This window comes from Moschus berezovskii, chromosome 7 (genome assembly GCF_049115385.1).
Source record: "Moschus berezovskii isolate FMDL1 chromosome 7, NW_MosBer_1.0, whole genome shotgun sequence".
In the NCBI taxonomy this organism is placed as follows: Eukaryota; Metazoa; Chordata; class Mammalia; order Artiodactyla; family Moschidae; genus Moschus; species Moschus berezovskii.
Genome location: NC_142466.1, coordinates 35,269,298 through 35,288,789, shown reverse-complemented (window position 1 = coordinate 35,288,789; position 19,492 = coordinate 35,269,298). Strand labels below are relative to the sequence as shown.

Genomic DNA, 19,492 nt, shown 5'->3' with positions numbered 1-19,492 from the left:
CCCCTATAATGAAAAGGACATCTTTTTTGGGTGTTAGTTCTAAAAGGTCTTGTAGGTCTTCATAGAACCGTTCAACTTTGGCTTCTTCAGCATTACTGTTTGGGGCATAGGCCTGGATTACTGTAATATTGAATGGTTTGCCTTGGAAACGAACAGAAATCATTCTGTCGTTTTTAAGATTGCATCCAAGTACTGCATTTCGGACTCTTTTGTTGACCATGATGGCTACTCCATTTCTTCTAAGGGATTCCTGCCCACAATAGTAGATATAATGGTCATCCGAATTCACCCATTCCAGTCCATTTTAATTCACTGATTCCTAGAATGTTTATGTTCACTCTTGCCATCTCCTGTTTGACCACTTCCAATTTGCCTTGATTCATGGACTTAACGTTCCAGGTTCCTATGCAATATTGCTCTTTACAGCACCGGACCTTGCTTCTATCATCGGTCACATCCACAACTGGGTATTGGTTTTGCTTTTGCTCCATCCCTTTATTCCTTCTAGAGTTACTTCTCCACTGATCTCCAGTAGCATACTGGGCACCTACCGACCTGGGGAATTCCTCATTTAGTATCCTATCATTTTGCCCTTTGATACTAATTTGGAAAACTCAGCAGTGGCCACAGGACTGGAAAAGGTCAGTCTTCATTCCAATTCCAAAGAAAGGGAATGCCAAAGAATGCTCAAACTACGGCACAGTTGCACTCATCTCACACGCTAGTAAAGTCATGCTCAAAATTCTCCAAGCCAGGCTTCAGCAGTATGTGAACCGTGAACTCCCAGATGTTCAAGCAGGTTTTAGAAAAGTCAGAGGCACCAGAGATCAAATTACCAACATCCACTGGATCACGGAGAAAGCAAGAGAGTTCCAGAAGAGCATCTATTTCTGCCTCATTGACTATGCCAAAGCCTTTGAGTGTGTGGATCACAATAAACTGTGGAACATTCTGAAAGAGATGGGAATACCAGACCACCTGACCTACCTCTTGAGAAACCTGTATGCAGGTCAAGAAGCAACAGTCAGAACTGTACATGGAACAACAGACTGGTTCCAAATAGGAAAAGGAGTACGTCAAGGCTGTATATTGTCACCTTGCTTATTTAACTTCTATGCAGAGTACATCATGAGGAACGCTGGGCTGGAAGAAGCACAAGCTGGAATCAAGATAGCCGGGAGAAATAGCAATAACCTCAGATATGCAGATGACACTACCCTTATGGCAGAAAGTGAAGAGGAACTCAAAAGCCTCTTGATGAAAGTGAAAGAGGAGAGTGAAAAGGTTGGCTTGAAGCTCAACATTCAGAAAACAAAGATCATGGCATCTGGTCCCATCACTTCATGGGAAATAGATGGAAAAACAGTGGAAACAGTGTCAGACTTTATTTTTTGGGGCTCCAAAATCACTGCAGATGGTGATTGCAGCCATGAAATTAAAAGATACTTACTTCTTGCAAGAAAAGTTGTGACCAACCTTGATAATATATTAAAAAGCAGAGACATTACTTTGCCAACCAAGGTCCGTCTAGTCAAGGCTATGGTTTTTCCCGTGGTCATGTATGGATGTGAGAGTTGGACTGTGAAGAAAGCTGATCGCCGAAGAATTGATGCTTTTGAACTGTGGTGTTGGAGAAGACTCTTGAGAGTCCCTTGTACCGCAAGGAAATCCAACCAGTCCATTCTAAGGGAGATCGATCCTGGGTGTTCATTGGAGGGACTGATGCTGAAGCTGAAACTGCAATACTTTGGCCACCTCATGCGACGAGTTGACTCACTGGAAAAGACTCTGATGCTGGGAAAGGTTGGGGGCGGGAGGAGAAGGGGACGACGGAGAATGAGATGGCTGGATGGCATCACCGACTCTGTGGACATGAGTTTGAGTGAACTCCGTGAGTTGTTGATGGACAGGGAGGCCTGGCGTGCTGTGATTCATGGGGTTGCAAAGAGTTGGACACGACTGAGCGACTAAACTGAACTGAACTGCATTTTGGACTCTTTTGTTGAGTGTGATGGCTACTCCATTTCTTCTAAGGGATTCCTGCCCACAGTAGTATATATAATGGTCATCTGAGTTAAATTCAGCCATTCCAGTCCATCTTAGTTCGCTGATTCCTAGAATGTCAATGTTCACTCTTACCATCTCCTGTTTGACCACTTCCAATTTGCCTTGATTCATTGACCTAACATTCCAGGTTCCTATTCAGTATTGCTCTTTACAGCATCGAACCTTGCTTCTATCATCCGTCCTATCTACAACTGGGTGTTGTTTTTGCTTTGGCTCCATCCCTTCATTCTTTCTGGAGTTATTTCTCCGCTGATCTCCAGTAGCATATTGGGCACCTACCGACCTGGGGAATTCATCTTTCAGTGTCCTATCTTTTTGACTTTTCATACTGTTCAGGGTGTTCTAAAGCCAAGAATACTGAAGGTGGTTTGCATTCCCTTCTTCAGTGGACCACATTCTGACAGACCTCTCCACATTCACAAAACTAAGATCATGGCATCCGGTCCCTACACTTCTTGGCAAATAGATGGGGAAACAGTGGAAACAGTGACATACTTTATTTTTTTGGGCTCCAAAATCACTGCAGATATTGACTGCAGCCATGAAATTAAAAGACGCTTAGTCCTTGGATGAAAAGTTAAGACCAACCTAGACAGCATATTAAAAAGCAGAGACATTACTTTACCAACAAAACTCTGTCTAGTCAAGGCTTTGGTTTTTCCAGTAGTCACGTACAGTTGTGAGAGTTGGACTATAAGAAAGTTGAGTGCTGAAGAATTGATGCTTTTGAACTGTAGTGTTGGAGACGACTCTTGAGAGTCCCTTGGACTACAAGGAGATATAACCAGTCCATCCTAAAGGAGATCAGTCCTGGGTGTTCATTGGAGGGACTTATGTTTAAACTGAAACTCCAATCCTTTGGCCACCTGATGCGAAGAACTGACTCCTTGGAAAAGACCCTGATGCTGGGAAAGATTGAAGGCGGGAGGAGAAGGGGTCGACAGAGGATGAGATGGTTGGGTGGCATCACCTACTCAATGGACGTGAGTTTGAGTAAATTCTAGGAGTTGGTGATGGACAGGGAGCCTGGCGTGCTGCAGTTTATGGAGTCGCAAAGAGTTGGACACAACTTAGTGACTGAACTGAACTGAACTGAGTGTTAAACATATGGGGTCCTCGGTGGCCAGGGGCCGCTTGTTCAGTGACAAGAGAACTTTAAAAGGCAGTTACTTACTGGCAAGATATTTCCTGACTTTAAGGACAAAGCATCTATGGACCCAATCCAGAAAACGTATTCTTGTTGTTTAGGCCTTCCTGTTGTACAACCAAGGGACTGTCAGCTCAGAGGTTAGCAGCTTTGTAGATAAGGGCAGAACTGATCATAAATCCAACTTCATTTGCACAGAACAATAGAGTTAGTGTATTCCATTCCTGCCTTAAACCCTATATGCTTGCTTCTCTTCCTTATGAATAAATGTCATTTAGGTATTTTTTCCAGAATGAGGCATTTTGGTCTGAATTAAATACCTGTTCAGGCAGATGGCCTTTCTCCTCAATGATTTTCTTTTTTTTAAAATTGAATTATAGTTGATTTACAATGTTGTGCTAATTTCTGCTGTACAACAAAGTGACTTAAAATGATTTAAAAGTGATTTTAAAAATATATATATGTTTTAAAAAATATCCTTTTCCATTATGGTTTATCCTAGGAGATTGAATATGTTAGTAGTTTTCTGTGCTATATAATATAACGTTGTTTATCCATTCTAATTGTAATAAGTTTCTATCTAGCAACCCCAGACTCCCAGTCCATCCCTCACCTTCCCCACTTGTCCTTGGTAACAAGTCTTTTCTCTGTGTCTGTGAGTCTGTTACTGTTTTGTAGATAGGTTCATTTGTGTCATATCTTAGTCCTCAGTGATTTTCTTAAAGGCATCTGGGAACTTATTTGCTGCCTCTCAGTTGTCAGAAGTTGCTTTTCCTGTTATCTTTGCATTTTTTAAAGCGAAACCTCTTTTTAAAATTATCAGACCATTCTTTGCTGGCATTAAACTCTCCAACTTTAGATCCTTCGCCTTCCTTTTGCTTTAAGTAGTCATACAGTGACTTCGCTTTTTCTCTAATTATGTTAGAGTCTATAGGTATGGCTTTCTTAGAGCAATGCTGCACCCACCTAAATGCTGCCTTTTCAGTATAAGATAAAAAAGGTATATTGCCAAAAGTGCAAAGTTTTCACACCTGTTCTTGTAGCTGCAGCCATGCCATCACTGATTTCTTTTATAACGGTCCCTACACTAGATTCATTTTTCTTGAAATGGCAGACCTGAAGCTGTGGTGCCTATCAAGCAGTTCAACTTTTTCTTGTTATGTCATGATTTTTCTCTGCTTCTTGGGAGCACTTCCAATATCAGTAGTAGCACTTTATATGGGTCCCGTGGTGTTATTCAGGGCTTACAGTATTGTACTAAACACAGTGAAAAAGTGAGAACTGAGAGAGATTGATCAGTCACTTTTTGCTGCAGTATGAAACTTACTGGGAAGATGCATTGCTCATGTGGAGATGACTAGCATCATGCCCATTTTAAGCAGATACTTGTAACATTTGAGCTTACTTGAGCAATGCAACAGGTGGATACAAAATTATTACAGTCATACACTATGATTACAGTTAGGCTTATGGAGTTATGATATACCGCTGCATCTTTATGTTTACATTTCTTTGGACTGTGAGGCCATGTACAGTCTGTATGTGCATAAGTTTTTATAAATTTTAATTTTTAATAATATATTTATGTATATTTTATAGTGGTAAATGATAAAATGGGCTAGAACCTACATTTGTTTTATGCATTCTTGACATATCTAACTTAAATTTTTTAAAAAATATTTCTAGGCTATGCAGTTTGTGAAGTTTTTCAAACTGTCACAAATCTCCAAAAAATTACTCAAAGTATTTATTGAAAAAAATTATAAGTGGACCTGTGCGGTTCAAACACATACCTATGTTGTTCCAGAGCAATCTGTATATATAATATATACACACATGCATCTGTCATATACCATATTTTAAAAATCTGTTTATCCACTGATGGACATTAAGGTTATTTCCATGTCTTGGCTATTGTATTAAGACTATTGATTTTCAAGGCCATCAGGAGTTGGGGGAAGGGAGTGTGGAATTAGGGCAAGTTTAAATGCCATAAAACTTGCTGTTCTTACTGAGATTCAGATGATTTTATATAGATAAAATGCTTCTTAGGTTAATTGTAAGCCTTTGGTTAATTTCTAGTTATGAAAAAATTGGATCTTGATATTTTTTGCTAGTGTTCTTTTTTGAATTTTTAAAGTTTATTTATATTTTTAGCTGTGCTGGATCTTTGTTGTTACACGCGGTCTTTCTCTAGTTTAGGGGAGCAGAGGCTACTCTCTAGTTGCGCTGTGCAGGCTTCTTATCGCAGTAGCTTCTCTTGCTGTGGAGCATGGGCTCTAGGCACACAGGCTTCAGGAGTTGTGGCCCATGGACTCTAGAGTGTTGGCTCAGAAGTTGTGGCGCATGAACTTAGTTGCTCCACAGTATGTCAAATCTTCCCAGACTAGAGATTGAACCCATGTCTCCTGCATTGGCAGGTCGATTCTTATCCACTGTACCACCAAGGAAGTCCTTGCCAGTGTTCTTGTAGCTTTAATGGAGGAAAGAATTTTTGGTGGTTCTTACTCTGCTTTTCTGGAACTATTTATGTTCTCTGAAGATATTCTGAAGTTTTCTTCTCTTTGTATATATTCCTCTCAGGGAATGTTTTTTGTCCTCCCCATTTGATTAACTCATCTTTTATGTTGGGGAATTTTTAAAATATCACGTTTTCTTGTGTTTAAGAGTGAGGGACTAAAAAACTTATTGGAAGCTTTTCAATATTAGCTCTTTCAACCATGATCTTTGCTGTAGGGTTATCTGGTGGATATTTAAAACAGATACAACCCTCCTACCTTCCCCAACTATCTTACGAAGATGAAGGAAGCGGAAGACTAGATTGAGTCATTGTCAAAATCCCAGGCTTATATTGCTCCATGAAGGAACAGAAAGAAACATTCAGGGAGCAAATAATTTCAGTCTTCTTTAAACTCTACCAGAGAATAAGAAAGATGAGTATGTTATCTTGGTAACATACCAAACTAATAATCCTGACACTAAACTGACAGGGATACAAGAAAAGATAATTATAGCCAATCTCACTCATGAATATAGGTGCAAAAATATTATGTAAGATTAGCCAACTGAATATAGCAAATGGAAAAAAGATATAAAAAGCCTTTATATAAGAAATGCCAAGTGAGTCTAACATTAGGAAACTAATCAAGGTAATTTTAATTAATGTGATCTCTTAGCTTAATTCTGTAATGTAAGTTTCTTACATAATTGTGTGAATAGAATGTGAATAGAATTCCTAAAAACTACACTATACTGAGGAAAACTTTTTTTTTTTTTCAGAAAAAACTGTGTAGGTATGTTTATATCTACATCCAATAATGTATAGTAATTATCACATAATATTAGTGATGACAACTTCTGCATTAAAACTGTGGTTTTTAGGTCAGAATTTCATTGACATCTTGAAAGACTTTTATTTGAAAGCTGTCTGTTAAGTGATATTTAACATAAGTCAAGCATCATAAAGTAAAAGTCCTAACTGATCAGCAGTTCATTTTCCAGTTCTTTTTTAAAAATTCAAACTCACATGGAATGATGGGCATCCGTTAGTGTAGTATTTGGAATGATTGTATTCTTTCTATATTATTTATCAATAGAATGGGAATCACAAGTCATCTGATAAATAAATCCTGTGAGACTTACTCAGTATTTTAATAGCTTTTACTTGATTTAATAGTGCTTGAAATAACTGCCATCCACTATGAGATAAGTGTTCCTGGTTATAGACTTTTTTATTTCAAGTTACTTGTATTAGTTTGTAATTAGCTTTGTGAATTGCTCTTTATTCTTTTTAATGTATACACAGTAGTCTAGATGGTTGAAAGTTGGATATTATATATCTGTAAATGAAGAAGGCATGTAATTTAACAGTGGATTTGAATTAATACTATTGATTGCTTAAACGAGAAGGTCCTATCATATAGAATAATAATGGTGTGTGATACTTGTGTATGCTTAACGGTCTTAAACATGCTTTCATATATGAAGGTACTCTTATGATGTAATCAGATTACATAGCGCTATTCACTATACCATTTGTTTCTGAATCCGGGGAGTCATGATAAAAACTGTGAGTGCTTCTGTTGGTTTTAGACAGTGTTGGCACACTCTTGCTATAGTACCCAGCTTTCTTCTTGTCTATGATAGCTTAAAGATGGAAAATGTATAAGTAGATGAACTTTTGTATATTAAGGAATTTCCATTACCTGAAGAATATAATTCTTAACAGTTCATATGTATATGAACGCCTATAGAATAGTAATTATAAATGAGGGAATGTGAAGAGAAGGAATTTAAATTTTGTTCTTCACTCTTTGATTGTGAACTGTGGTGCTGGGTCCTTTCCAAACTTAGAATCTTTTATAGAGAATTATATTTGGTGCTTGCAACATTCTCACTCAGACTCTGATGACAACTTTTGAGTGGCTCGGAATACGTGGAAACATGTATATTTGTGTGTAATATATGTGCGTATGTTCCTGAATAAGATGATGCTGGTGAGGGAAAAATTTGTCAAAGACTTTAAGTGAGAATGATGAATCTAGATTAGTTACTGTGGAAATATCTTTGATATGTGTGTTAACTTTATATCTAAACTTCTATAAAATTAAACTGATTTCTGATTTTCGTTGGAAAAGAAGATTGAGAGATTTAAATAGAACTACTTGATGCTATTTTCTTTCAGTAGTACAGCAGAGATTTAAAATCTTGAAAACTGAAGAGAAAATGAAATACAGCCATCTAGTGGCTGCAACTTTAAAAGCTCTAAGCATAGAAAGTATGAACTCACATAAAAATCTCTCAGGGGTCATTATTAGGTGTTCAAGCTACTCATTCCTTATCACACAAAGGAGAAACATACATGTTTTACTAAATATTTAAATAAAATTTTAATAAGAAGGGAAAACCTTGTTGAACTTTATGTAAATATTCTCAGAGGTCAGTTGAACTAGCATAACATTATAATAAGCTATATACATTTTCAGTTGTAATGTGTATTAATTATAAAACTCTAGTAGTGCTTTTAAAATACATGTATGTTCTGAAATATCACTGAATAATATCTAGACCTCTCTTGCTTATATAAATGAACCTATTATGATGGTTGAAGTACATATTTAGTTGCTCATTAAATTTTAGTCATTGTTGGCTTATAAACTTTAATGATGCAGAAATGAACTATCTTCTAGGAGCAAGATAATGCTGTACAAAATATGCACAAGAAAGTAGAAAAATTAGAAGCTGAACACACGGAGTGCTCTGACCTTTTACGGCGACAAACAAGTGAACTTGAATTTAGTACTCAACGAGAGGAACGTCTTAGAAAAGAGTTTGAGGTATATTTTTTCATTTTTTTATCACATATATATGTTGTCCAGTAGGTAATTTAAGGTCAGAGAAAGTTTTTCTCTGCAATAAAACGTCATATTTTGACATTTATTTATATTGAATATTGGCTTCCTTAAAAACTTTTGTATATGAGTACATTTTATTTTGCTCCTAATTAAAAAATACTCATTTAAAACAATTAATTGTCCTGAGATATTTGGAAAGTTTGAAGGTAACTGTTAACATTACAGGGTTGGGGAAGCAACGCAGGAAAAGATTTTGTATACCTAATATTAAATTCTAATTTGGAGTGTTTGAATCCTGTGTAGCTGCTTAGTTTTGTGAAATGCTTTTCAAGTTAGTCTTTAGATGGGAAATAAGCGTTAAGAATAAAAAAACATGATTTTTATGGGTAAATGATACTGATAACCCCTTTAATCTTGAGAGATATCTAACTTATTTGTGAATTTTAAGAAAGGATTTTCTTTTTCTTTGTGGGAAATTATTTCAATAAATAAAGAACTCTTAAGCATAATTTATAATTCTTATAAGGTAAATAAACATTTATAAAGAGTATTTAATGATAAAATGCTGAAGGTGCTCTTGTTAAACTCACTTCTGTCATTTAACATTGTGCCAAGAATTTTAGCCAAAAATATATAAAAGTAAGAACAACGATAAGAATTATAATTTTTGGAAAGAAAGAGGTATGATTCTTATTATTTTTAGATAATATGGTAATAACCCTAAATGATCAGGAAAATCAACTTTGAAATTATTGACGCCAGTAAGAACATTCAATAAGAAGGTCAAGAATAAAATAATATATAATAATTATGTTTACATCTTACATACCAGCAATAATCAGAGAATAAGATACCAAAAATGTTTTTGTTACCACAATGACAAAATAGGAATACAGCTAACAACAAGTGCATTAAAAATTATGAATTGTAACTGAGAGTCATAAGAGAAAATGGTGAAACATTTTGGAAACACTTAACAGTGTACAGATATGAATCCTCCCTAAATTATATTATGGGTTAAAGCAGTTCTAATAAAAAATTCAGTGGAGGGCTTCACTGCTGGCTTAGTGGTAAAGAGTCTGCCTGCCAACGCAGGACATAGAGGAACAGAAAGTGTAAAGGCCATGAGATGTGAATGTGCTTGAAAAGTTTGAGAAGCAGCAAGTAGGCCATTGTGGTTGAAACGTATTGAACAGGAGAGGAGATTAGTAGGATATATTGAATGGTAGGTAGATGTTATAGAGTCTTGAAGGTCTTTGGGAATTTTGTAAGAACTTTGGCTTTCTTTCTGAGATGTAAAGACATTGGGCAGTTTTGAGGAGAGGAGTCCCCTCTGATTTGTCTGTATATTCTTTGGAAGACAGACTGTAAGAGGCCACTTAGGAAATTATTAAAATAGTTAGAGATTGTGGTGTTTTAGACCAAAGTAGTGGTAGAGGAGGTGGTCAGATTTAGTAAGTATTTTTAGAAGATAGAACCAGTAGGATTTGCAGACTCACTGGACCTGGCTTGTGAGGGAAAAAGAAAGGGGAATAAAGGATAATGCCAAAGGTTTTGGCTTGAGCCTTTGGGGAATGATGCTGCTGTTTACTCAACATGGGCAGGAACGCAAGTGGAGTACATTTGGGAAAGGCGAGGAGTTTGGTTTTAGATAACGTTAAATTTGGCATGCCTGTTAGACATCCATTTGGAGATGCTGAGTAGCACTCAAATACAAGAATTGGTCTTAGGGAAACCTTACTGTAGAGCGAGGAGATGTGCTGAATCTTTCATTGGCAACTGGTGAAATGTTACAGTCTATCGGTGTTTTCTCTTTGTTTCTTGAGTTCTACAAGGAGTGATCTGCCAGTTTCCTCTTTGGTGGTTATTAAATGGAAGAAGGAGATGGAGGAGAAATCTGTGTAGCATTCTCTTCAGTGTACAGAGTTTCTGCTGGTTTCACTCTTGTGTACCAGCTCTCCTACTCCTGATCTGCCCACCTCGTGTCTCTCCATGTCCAACCTGGGTTCAGATTGACATTTTCCGGGTAATAAACCTCCAGTTTGTGAGTTTGTGTAGTGGTTAGAGAGGTGTAGTTGAAGGGCTAGTTAAGGTAGGGAGGTGGATGCCTGGAGGTCAAATTTTTCATACTGATGATATTAAAAACTTTATTGAGATAATCTGCATGCTACAAATTCACCCATTATAGTATACAATTCAGTGGTTTTTATTATATTCACAGAGCTGTAAAACTATCACTACAATTTATTTGAGTGTGTTTTCATCACGTCAGTAAGAAACTTCACACCCAAGAGCTATCATTCTCCTCTTCCCTATCCTCTCATCCCTAAAAAGACATTAGTCCACTTCTGTTTCTATATATTTGTCTGTTCTCTTTCTCCTCTTCTCCCAACCTCTCATCCTAAAAAGACATTAATCTACTTCTGTTCTATAGCCTGTTCTGGACATTTCATATAAATAGAATCATACAATATGTGGTCTTCTGTAAGTTTTTTTGCTTAGCATGATGTTTTTTAGGATTCATCTATGTTGTATTACATATCAGCACTTCATTCCTATTACTATATAGATATAAGATCACGTTTTGTGTATCCTTTCATCAGGAGGTAGCATTCATGTTGTTTTCACTTTTTGACTATTACGAATAATGCCTCTATGGACACTTGTGTACAGTGTTTTGTGTGGACATGTCTTTGGTTTCACCTTGGAGTGGAACTGCTGGGTGACACGATAATGCTACTTTTAACTTTTTGGGAAACTGTCAGACTGTTTTACACAGTGATAGTACTGATTTTCATTTCCACCAGAAATGTATGAGGGTTCCAGTGTCTTCAGATGCTCATCAACACTTGCTATTATCCTTATTTCCAACTGTAACCACTTTAGCGGATGTATAATGGTATCTTGTGGTTTTGCTTTGCATTTCCCTGATCACTAATGATATTGAATATCATTTCATGTGCTTACTGGTCAATTGTATATCATTGGGGAAATATCTATTCAGGTCCATTATACATTAAAAAAAGAAATTTTGGGGACTGGCACCAACTCCAGCCGGTAGTGGACGCCTCCCTCTCCCACTCGCAGGTAAGCCCCCCTTTTTTCAGTCCAGACAGCAGGGCTTTTTTGTACCCTGGGGCAGCAACAGGGAAACTGAAGAAAAAGAATGGCCAGCTGCGGCAGAGTTGCAGTGGGAGCATTGTCTGGGCACTGAGGTCCTGTCTCGCCAGCAAAACAAACTTTTTTACCCCTTCCTCCTGAAGGACCACCAAGTCCTGGTGCGCTGGAGCCGAGGGTCAGACCCATTATACATTTTAATGAGCTATTTATGCTCTATGATTGTAAGATGTTAATCATAAGGAAAATGGAGGAACTATCAATAATATACCAAATATGAACTTGGTAAAGATAAATTACTCATACTCTTACCACATGTGGTCTTATTTTATATAAGGCTAAAGAAAAAAAATTGAAAGTGAGATTATATTTTAAGTAATTTTAGCTTGTTTTTTGTGCTGAAAATTTTTTTAGAGGCAGAAGACTCAGAATGTATAATCACATTTTATATAATCATTTTTAATATGTGTTTGTAGGTAGCCTATTAGAAAAGAATTAGAACAGGGTTAAAGTTCTAAATATACTTAGAATTAAAAAAATTTTAGAAGTCACTTTGTGCTCAGTCACTTAAGTTGTGTCCGACTCTCTGTGACCCGTGGACCACAGCCTGCCAGGCTCTTCTGTCCATGGGATTCTCCAGGCAAGAGTACTGGAGTGGGTTGCCATTTCCTTCTCCAGTGATAAAGTGTGAAGTGAGTGAAGTGAAGTCTCTCAGTCGTGTACAACTCTTTGCCACTCCATGGACTGTAGCCTACCAGGCTCCTCTGTCCATGGGATTTTCCAGGCAAGGGTAATGGAGTGGGTTGCCATTTCTTCCTCTGAGAAGTCCCTTTAGGATGCTATAAAAGTGTGTGATCATCACTAAAAACATTTTAAGTGCCTTTAGGTATGAAAAAGTGCTAGGTAACAGTGATTTTTCTGGGTAAGATTCTTGATAAGTCAATTTTGACTCAACTGAGGAAATGTCTAATGCCTAACCTTTAGGATTTGTTTTTGGATAACTTAGAATTGATTTTTTTCTTGTAAAATGCTTACTTGCCCCAATGTCTTATTTTTAAACTGATTAATGTTGTAAATATAAAACTTTTAGGCTAGTTTTACATTGAGATTTTTCTTAACTACTCTGTGGATACTTTTGATAATCCCGGGTCTCTGCTTTTGGAGAATTTGAAGCTTTGTGGGTGTCCAAAGAGTTTCTATTTTTAAGAATTTTCTAAATGGACTTTACCGACAAAGGTCCATATAGTAAAAGCTATGGTTTTTCCAGTAGTCATTTATGGATGAGAGTCAGACCATAAAGAAGGCTGAGTGCTGAAGATTGACACTTTTGAACTGTCGGGCTGGAGAAGACTCTTGAGAGTCCCTTGGACAGCAAGGAGATCAAACCAGTCAGTCCTAAAGGAAATCAATCCTGAATGTTCTTTGGAAGGACTGATGCTCAAGCTGAAGCTCCAAAACTTTAGACAACTGATTCAAAGAGCCAGCTTATTGGAAAAGACCCTGATGCTGGGAAAAATTGAGGACAGGAGGAGAAAGGGGTGACGGGATGAGATGGTTGAACAGCATTATTGACTCAGTGGACATGAGCTTGAGCAAATTCTGGGAGACAGTGAAGGACAGGGAAGCCTGGCCTCCTGCAGTCTGTGGGCTCACGGAGGCAGACACGACTGAGCGACTGAACAACAGCAACAAAGTGGACAAGTCTTGTCCTCACTTCCCTGTAATTCTTCATGCTCAGATACCGTGCAGATTTCTGCTTGATACTTAAGTGAATGTGTTTTATATTGGCTGTTTGACAAGATGATGATATAATGAAGGAGAGGTTAAATTTCTAGAGAGCAGTTTATGCTAGTTTTACATTCTATTATGACTGTGCGAGTGAGCATACGTGCATGGAGTCATTAAGAACTAGTAATTCTAGGTACAGGACAGAGATCAAATTGCCAACATCTGCTGGATCTTCGAAAAAACAAGAGAGTTCCAGAAAAACATCTACTTTTGCTTTATTGACTATGCCAAAGCCTTTGACTATGTGGATCACAACAGACTATGGAAAATTCTTAAAGAGATGGGAATCAGACCACCTGACCTACCTCCTGAGAAATCTGTATGCAGGTCAAGAAGCAACAGTTAGAACTGGACGTGCAACAACAGACTGGTTCCAAATTGGGAAAGGAATACATCAAGGCTGTATATTGTCACCCTGCTTATTTAACTTCTTTGCAGAGTAAATCATGTGAAATGCCAGCCTGGGTGAAGCACAAACTGCAATCAAGATTGCTGGGAGAAACATCAATAACATCAGATATGCAGATGAAACCACCCTTATGTCAGAAAGTGAAGAAGAACTAAAGAGCCTCTTGATGAAAGTGAGAGGAGAGTGAAAAAGCTGGCTTAAAGCTCAACATTCAAAAAACTAAGAGCATGGCATCTGGTCCCATCACTTCATGGCAAATAGATGGGTAAATAGTGGAAGACTTAATGTTTTGGGGCTCCAAAATCACTGCAGATGGTAACTGCAGCCATGAAATTAAAAGACACTTGCTCCTTGGAAGAAAAGCTATGACCAACCTAGATAGCACATTAAAAAGCAGAGATGTTACTTTACCAACAGAAGTCCATCTAGTCAAAGCTGTGGTTTTTCCAGTAGTCATGTATGGATGTGAGAGTTGGATTCTAAAGAAAGCTGAGTGCCGAAGAGTTGATGCTTTTGAACTGTGGTGTTGGAGAAGACTCTTGAGAGTCCCTTGGACTGCAAGGAGATCAAACCAGTCAATCCTAAAGGAAATCAGTCCTGAATATTCGTTGGAAGGACAGATGCTGAAGCTGAAACTCCAATACTTTGGCCACCTTATGCAAAGAACCGACTCATTGGAGAAGACCCTGATGCTGGGAAAGATTAAAGGCGGAAGGAGAAGGGGATGACAGAGGATGAAATGGTTGGATGGCATCACTGACTAAATGGACAAGAGTTTGAGCAAGCTCTGGGAGTTGGCAATGGACAGGGAAGCCTGGCGTGCTGCAGTCCATGGAGTTGCAAGGAGTTGGACATGACTGAGCGACTGAACTAAAGTGATAATCATATAATGGTTCGAGTGGACTTCAGGAGTTGGTGATGGACAGGGAGGCCTGGTGCGGTTCATGGGGTCACAAAGACTTGGACACGACTGAGCAACTGAACTGAACTGAATCAGTGTTATTTTTTAAAAGGATTAATATAAAATCAAATAATAGTAAAGAGCAAAATTGTTGAAATTTTAATTTAACAGAGCACGTTATCCAATGTCAGTAATAGCAAACTAAATCAACTAATATAATAAACATTTACCCTAATAAATGATATAAATTTTAATGAAGTTTTAGCAGTTACATTTCATGAAAAGGTGATTTTTTTATGTGCCTGGGCTAAAGAAGTTTATATATATGGGGCTTAATCTTCTTAACATGGATCAATGGTTCCTTAGATTAAAAAGAAAACAAACTCCCAATCCAATTTTCTGAATGTGGTGCTTGGTACCAGAGAACCAAGGGAAAAGTAAACTGGAAAAAGAAATATCCGTAGCTTTTATAAACCTCTTTACAACTAGGGGAGGTTTTTTTTTTTATCATGGGAAATAAGCTTAACTCAATAAGAAAAGAGAAAAGAGAAGATGCAAACCTAATTCTGAGAGAACTGAAGAATCTCATGAAGATTATAGAGGAGAGAGAGCAGTGTTTGCAAATAAATTCTGAATTGCTCCTGTCAGTCATATTCTATATTATGGTAAAATAAAGAAGGGTAGAGTGTAGCTTTTTCCTTTATACATATACTATACTCAAGTCAAAAAGGATAAGAAAGTGGATCTCACCTTTCGTATTGTCCATGAAAAGAACCTTATATGAATCATCTTTTTAAAGGCATCATGTGTTTGTAGAAATGGTTTTTAAACACTTATTTGTATTGATTACCAACTATAAATGATAAGTAATGAAATCACCTGGGTTATACTAGTGTGCTTATAAGTATTATATATTTTTGTATCTATGTTCATAATGGATTTTAAAACCGGAAATTTTAAAGTAAAGATGATTTAAAAGATGCTAAATTAATTTATTACCCTGCCGATCAGAATTTGTGGCTCGTAAATTCTGTTCCTTAGAGATTTTGACTTTTCAAGATATCTTTTTTGATAACATAAAATACTTTGAGATCTTCAGTTTCAGGACTCCAAGTATAGTAACTATTCTTGATTTCCCCCGCACAGGTAGTATTGTAGTTAATTGTTAACACAGATATATTATTTACAACCACTAAAATATAATATATATACTTACCTTTAAAGTAACCATTATAGAATTAATCAGCCCATTGGAATCATCTTCTTGAAGATGGATTATTATTATATCGGATACTTGTAGAAGTATTCATTAATGGAAAATATCAGGTGATAAAATCTGAAACAGAAGTTAGATAAATAACCACTTTCTATTTACACAGCTATCGACATTCTGGGGTAAATTTTGTACAACTGTTTTTTGGAATCAATACTCTATAGCACATTACTGAAAAATCTCTGATTAGCGGGTACTTGTGTTGATATTTCCTCCCTTATTTTTCTTGATGTCCGTTTTAATAGACTGCATGTCATATATGAAGGTTTTTCTGCTTGACTGATCCCTTTAAGTTCATATGTAATCCTCAAGACTGGGTATACTTGGGGAGGCAAGAATGTATAATCGGAGGAGCTGTTTTTGCCCAGTCTCTCAGAAAATTCATTGTATGCATGTTTTCATAACTTTTGTGAAACTTTGGAGCAGGCCTGTGGAAGCCATGGGAGTAGATGTGATGGGGAGAACAAATATGGGCTGGATGTGTTTGGTTAGCTCTGCTGCTGAAGTGGAATTGGCTCATGTCTTGTGTTATGATAGAATAACTTTTTCTGTGTACGTTACCTTCTTCAAAGAATGAACACTCACTTTTCTTAAGTGGAGCAGATTATCTAATTGGGCTTATTGTGATTAATGATATATAAATCATAAAAAAAAATTGGGTACAATGAACAGTAGAATTTACTGGGGTAAAAACCTCTTGGCAGTATAATGAAGTCAGAAAGGATATGACAACCAGCTAATAAATGATAAAATATGTGATCATTTTTTGTCACATAAAGAACTCCGATGTTCATAGTATTAGGGAACCGACAGTATAGTATAATCTTTGTATTACAAGCAAACTTCTATATAGTTAAATTTGCTGGTGGTGTATATGAATTTGTATTGGATTTTGTACTTTGATCTGAATTCTATTATTCTTTCTGCTCTTGCTTTGTTGATTATATTAGGATGGGAGACTAATGGGAGTCAGATTATGATTATTTTAGTTCTCTAAGTGATACTGGAGAAAAATATTTGTGAACAGCGAGTTGATGTTCCTCTAGCACCCTCTGCTGGATATAAGAATTAATTCACCAGACTAGAAGATTAAAAAAAAAAATTTGTTAGAAGGGAATGGCTACCCACCCCAGTATTCTTGCCTGGAGAATTCAATGGATAGAGGAGGCTGGCAGGCTACAGTCCATGGACTCGCAGAGAGTCAGACATGACTGAGCAGCTAACATTTTAATTATGTCTGTCAACAAAATGCACTCTTTGAAGAAATTTGTTTAAAGAAATGAAGATTTTTTTTGCTGTCTTTACTGATTGTTTTAGTAATAATAAACAGTTTATAAATTTTTCTTCTGTGTGTTTCATTTAAAATAGGAAAGTATGAAATGTGATCTCTGGTTTATTATTTCAACCGATTGATTTTTGGCTTAGGCAGAAAAAATGTCCTATTGACTTTTGGAGTCTGTGTATATGTGTTAGTCACTCAGTCGTGTCCGATTCTTTGTGACCCCATGGACTGTAGCTCGCCAGGCTCTGCTGTCCATGGGATTCTCCAGGCAAGAATACTGGAGTGGGCTGCCATTGCCTTCTTTTGGAGGCCTGACTTTTGGAGTAAAATCAGATAAATTAATATGACAACAGTACATGAAAAACGAAGACTTGTATTGTTGACTCTTATCATGGAAACACTGAACTATATTTTAATAAAATATAACACTTGATAAAATTATGTGGATACCTTTTGAATATGAAAGAGTATTTTAATATTATTAGACTGGTTTTTTCTATTTGCCCTCTGTTAGCTTTTTGCCTGTTTTGATTTTTATTCTCAATGTCTGTGGATTATTTCCTTGACACTGGTTAGACGACTTCTGGCTTGCAGAACCTAACACAACTATTTTCAATATTGAGAAAGTTGATTTTAGTTCTTCAAGGACAGGAATTTCATCTTGTGGCATTACATTAAAAGAAATTTTTTTTTTTTACTAGTGTTGGCCCAACCTAGGGTAATATGGATTTTAATCTGTCTAGCCATAAGAAACTTTCTGCTCTAGTATATACCATGCTTTATACCAACAAGCAGTGGGGATCCCTTGTTCTAAGGATTCAAAGTCAGCATTGAGAGGAGCTCTGTAACAGAAATCAAGAAGCTGGACATAGATGGCTGTCATTTCTTTGAAATGTCGTTAGTTCTTGCACTTAAGGATTCTTTTTATTTTTTTATTGAAATATAATTTATGTATCATTGATTACACCTTTTTAAAGTATGCAGCTCAGGTTATGAAAACATTATTGCTGTATGGCTCCAGAATGTCCTTATCACCCAGTAAGAAACTTTATGCCATTAGCAGTCAACGCTCATTCCTCCCGTCCCATGTCCCCAGCTACTGGAAACAACTTTCTGTCTCTATGGATTTGCCTGGTTTGCCAATTCTGACCATTTCATATAAATGATTTATTTAATAAGTAGGTTTTTGTATCTGGTATCTTTCACTTAACGTACGTTTTCAAAGTTAATCTCTGTCGTGGCATGTGTTGGTACGTAGTTCCTTTTCAGTGGCTGAATGATATTCCATTGTGTGGATATACCATGTTTTGTTCATCCATTCATCAGTTGATGGGCACTTGGGTTCTTTTTTTTTTTTCACCTTTTTGTGTTTAGATTCTGAACTGTAGCAGACATTATGGGAATATGCTTTGCTCAAAGAAAAGTATAGTCATTTCTTCTCCACAGACTGCTTGATTAGTTTTTAGATTATCCTATTTTTATGTATGTCCTTTCTGGTTGTGATATATTGCCAGCTCTGTCTATATGCAGAAAAAGAAAAGACAGGAGGAAAGAGGAAAAATCAAATTAATCAAGCCGAGCATTTAAAAAACCTTCAGCTAAGGCTAAATGATAGAGTAAGTATAATGAATAGAGACATTTCTAGCCCAAATTTTATCTAAGAAAGGAAATTAAATTAGTAGTGTCTTTCTCTATCACTGTTGAACTGTCTGTGTTTGACAGAATCCTATCCTAGGTTTGGCTCTTCTTCACTAGTATTATCCTGAGACAGGTGCAGCATGGTGGTCCCATAGCCTAGTCTCACAGCCCTAACTAATAAATTAGACTTTGTCACAATGAAAACTTCTATGTGAAAGACACTGACATTAAGGAATAAAAAGACAAGCTATAGACAATATTTGGGAGTAAATATTTGCAAATCACATATCCAACAAATGACTTGTATCCAGATTATATAATAAATTCTCAAAATTCAATAATAAGAGAAAAAACAACCCAATTAAAAAATGAAGAAAAGATTTAAGCAGAAACTTCACCAGAGAAGATGTACAGATGGTAAGTAAACATATAAAAAGATGCTCAGTGTCATTAGTTATTAGAAAAGTGAAAATTGAAACTAAAATGAGATACCATTATGTTCCTATTTGAATGTCT

General features: G+C 36.7%; 1 protein-coding gene across 11 annotated transcripts in view; it reads left to right on the top strand.

Moving 5' to 3' along the window:
- CCDC171 (coiled-coil domain containing 171) overlaps positions 1 to 19,492 on the top strand; it is a 336,009-nt gene that overhangs the window by 45,626 nt on the left and 270,891 nt on the right. For all 11 annotated transcript variants that reach the window (XM_055428191.2, XM_088837892.1, XM_088837890.1 and 8 more), the window contains one exon: positions 8,404 to 8,550. In XM_055428191.2, coding sequence (XP_055284166.2) covers positions 8,404 to 8,550 — 147 coding nt within the window. The remainder of the gene's footprint in view (positions 1 to 8,403; positions 8,551 to 19,492) is intronic.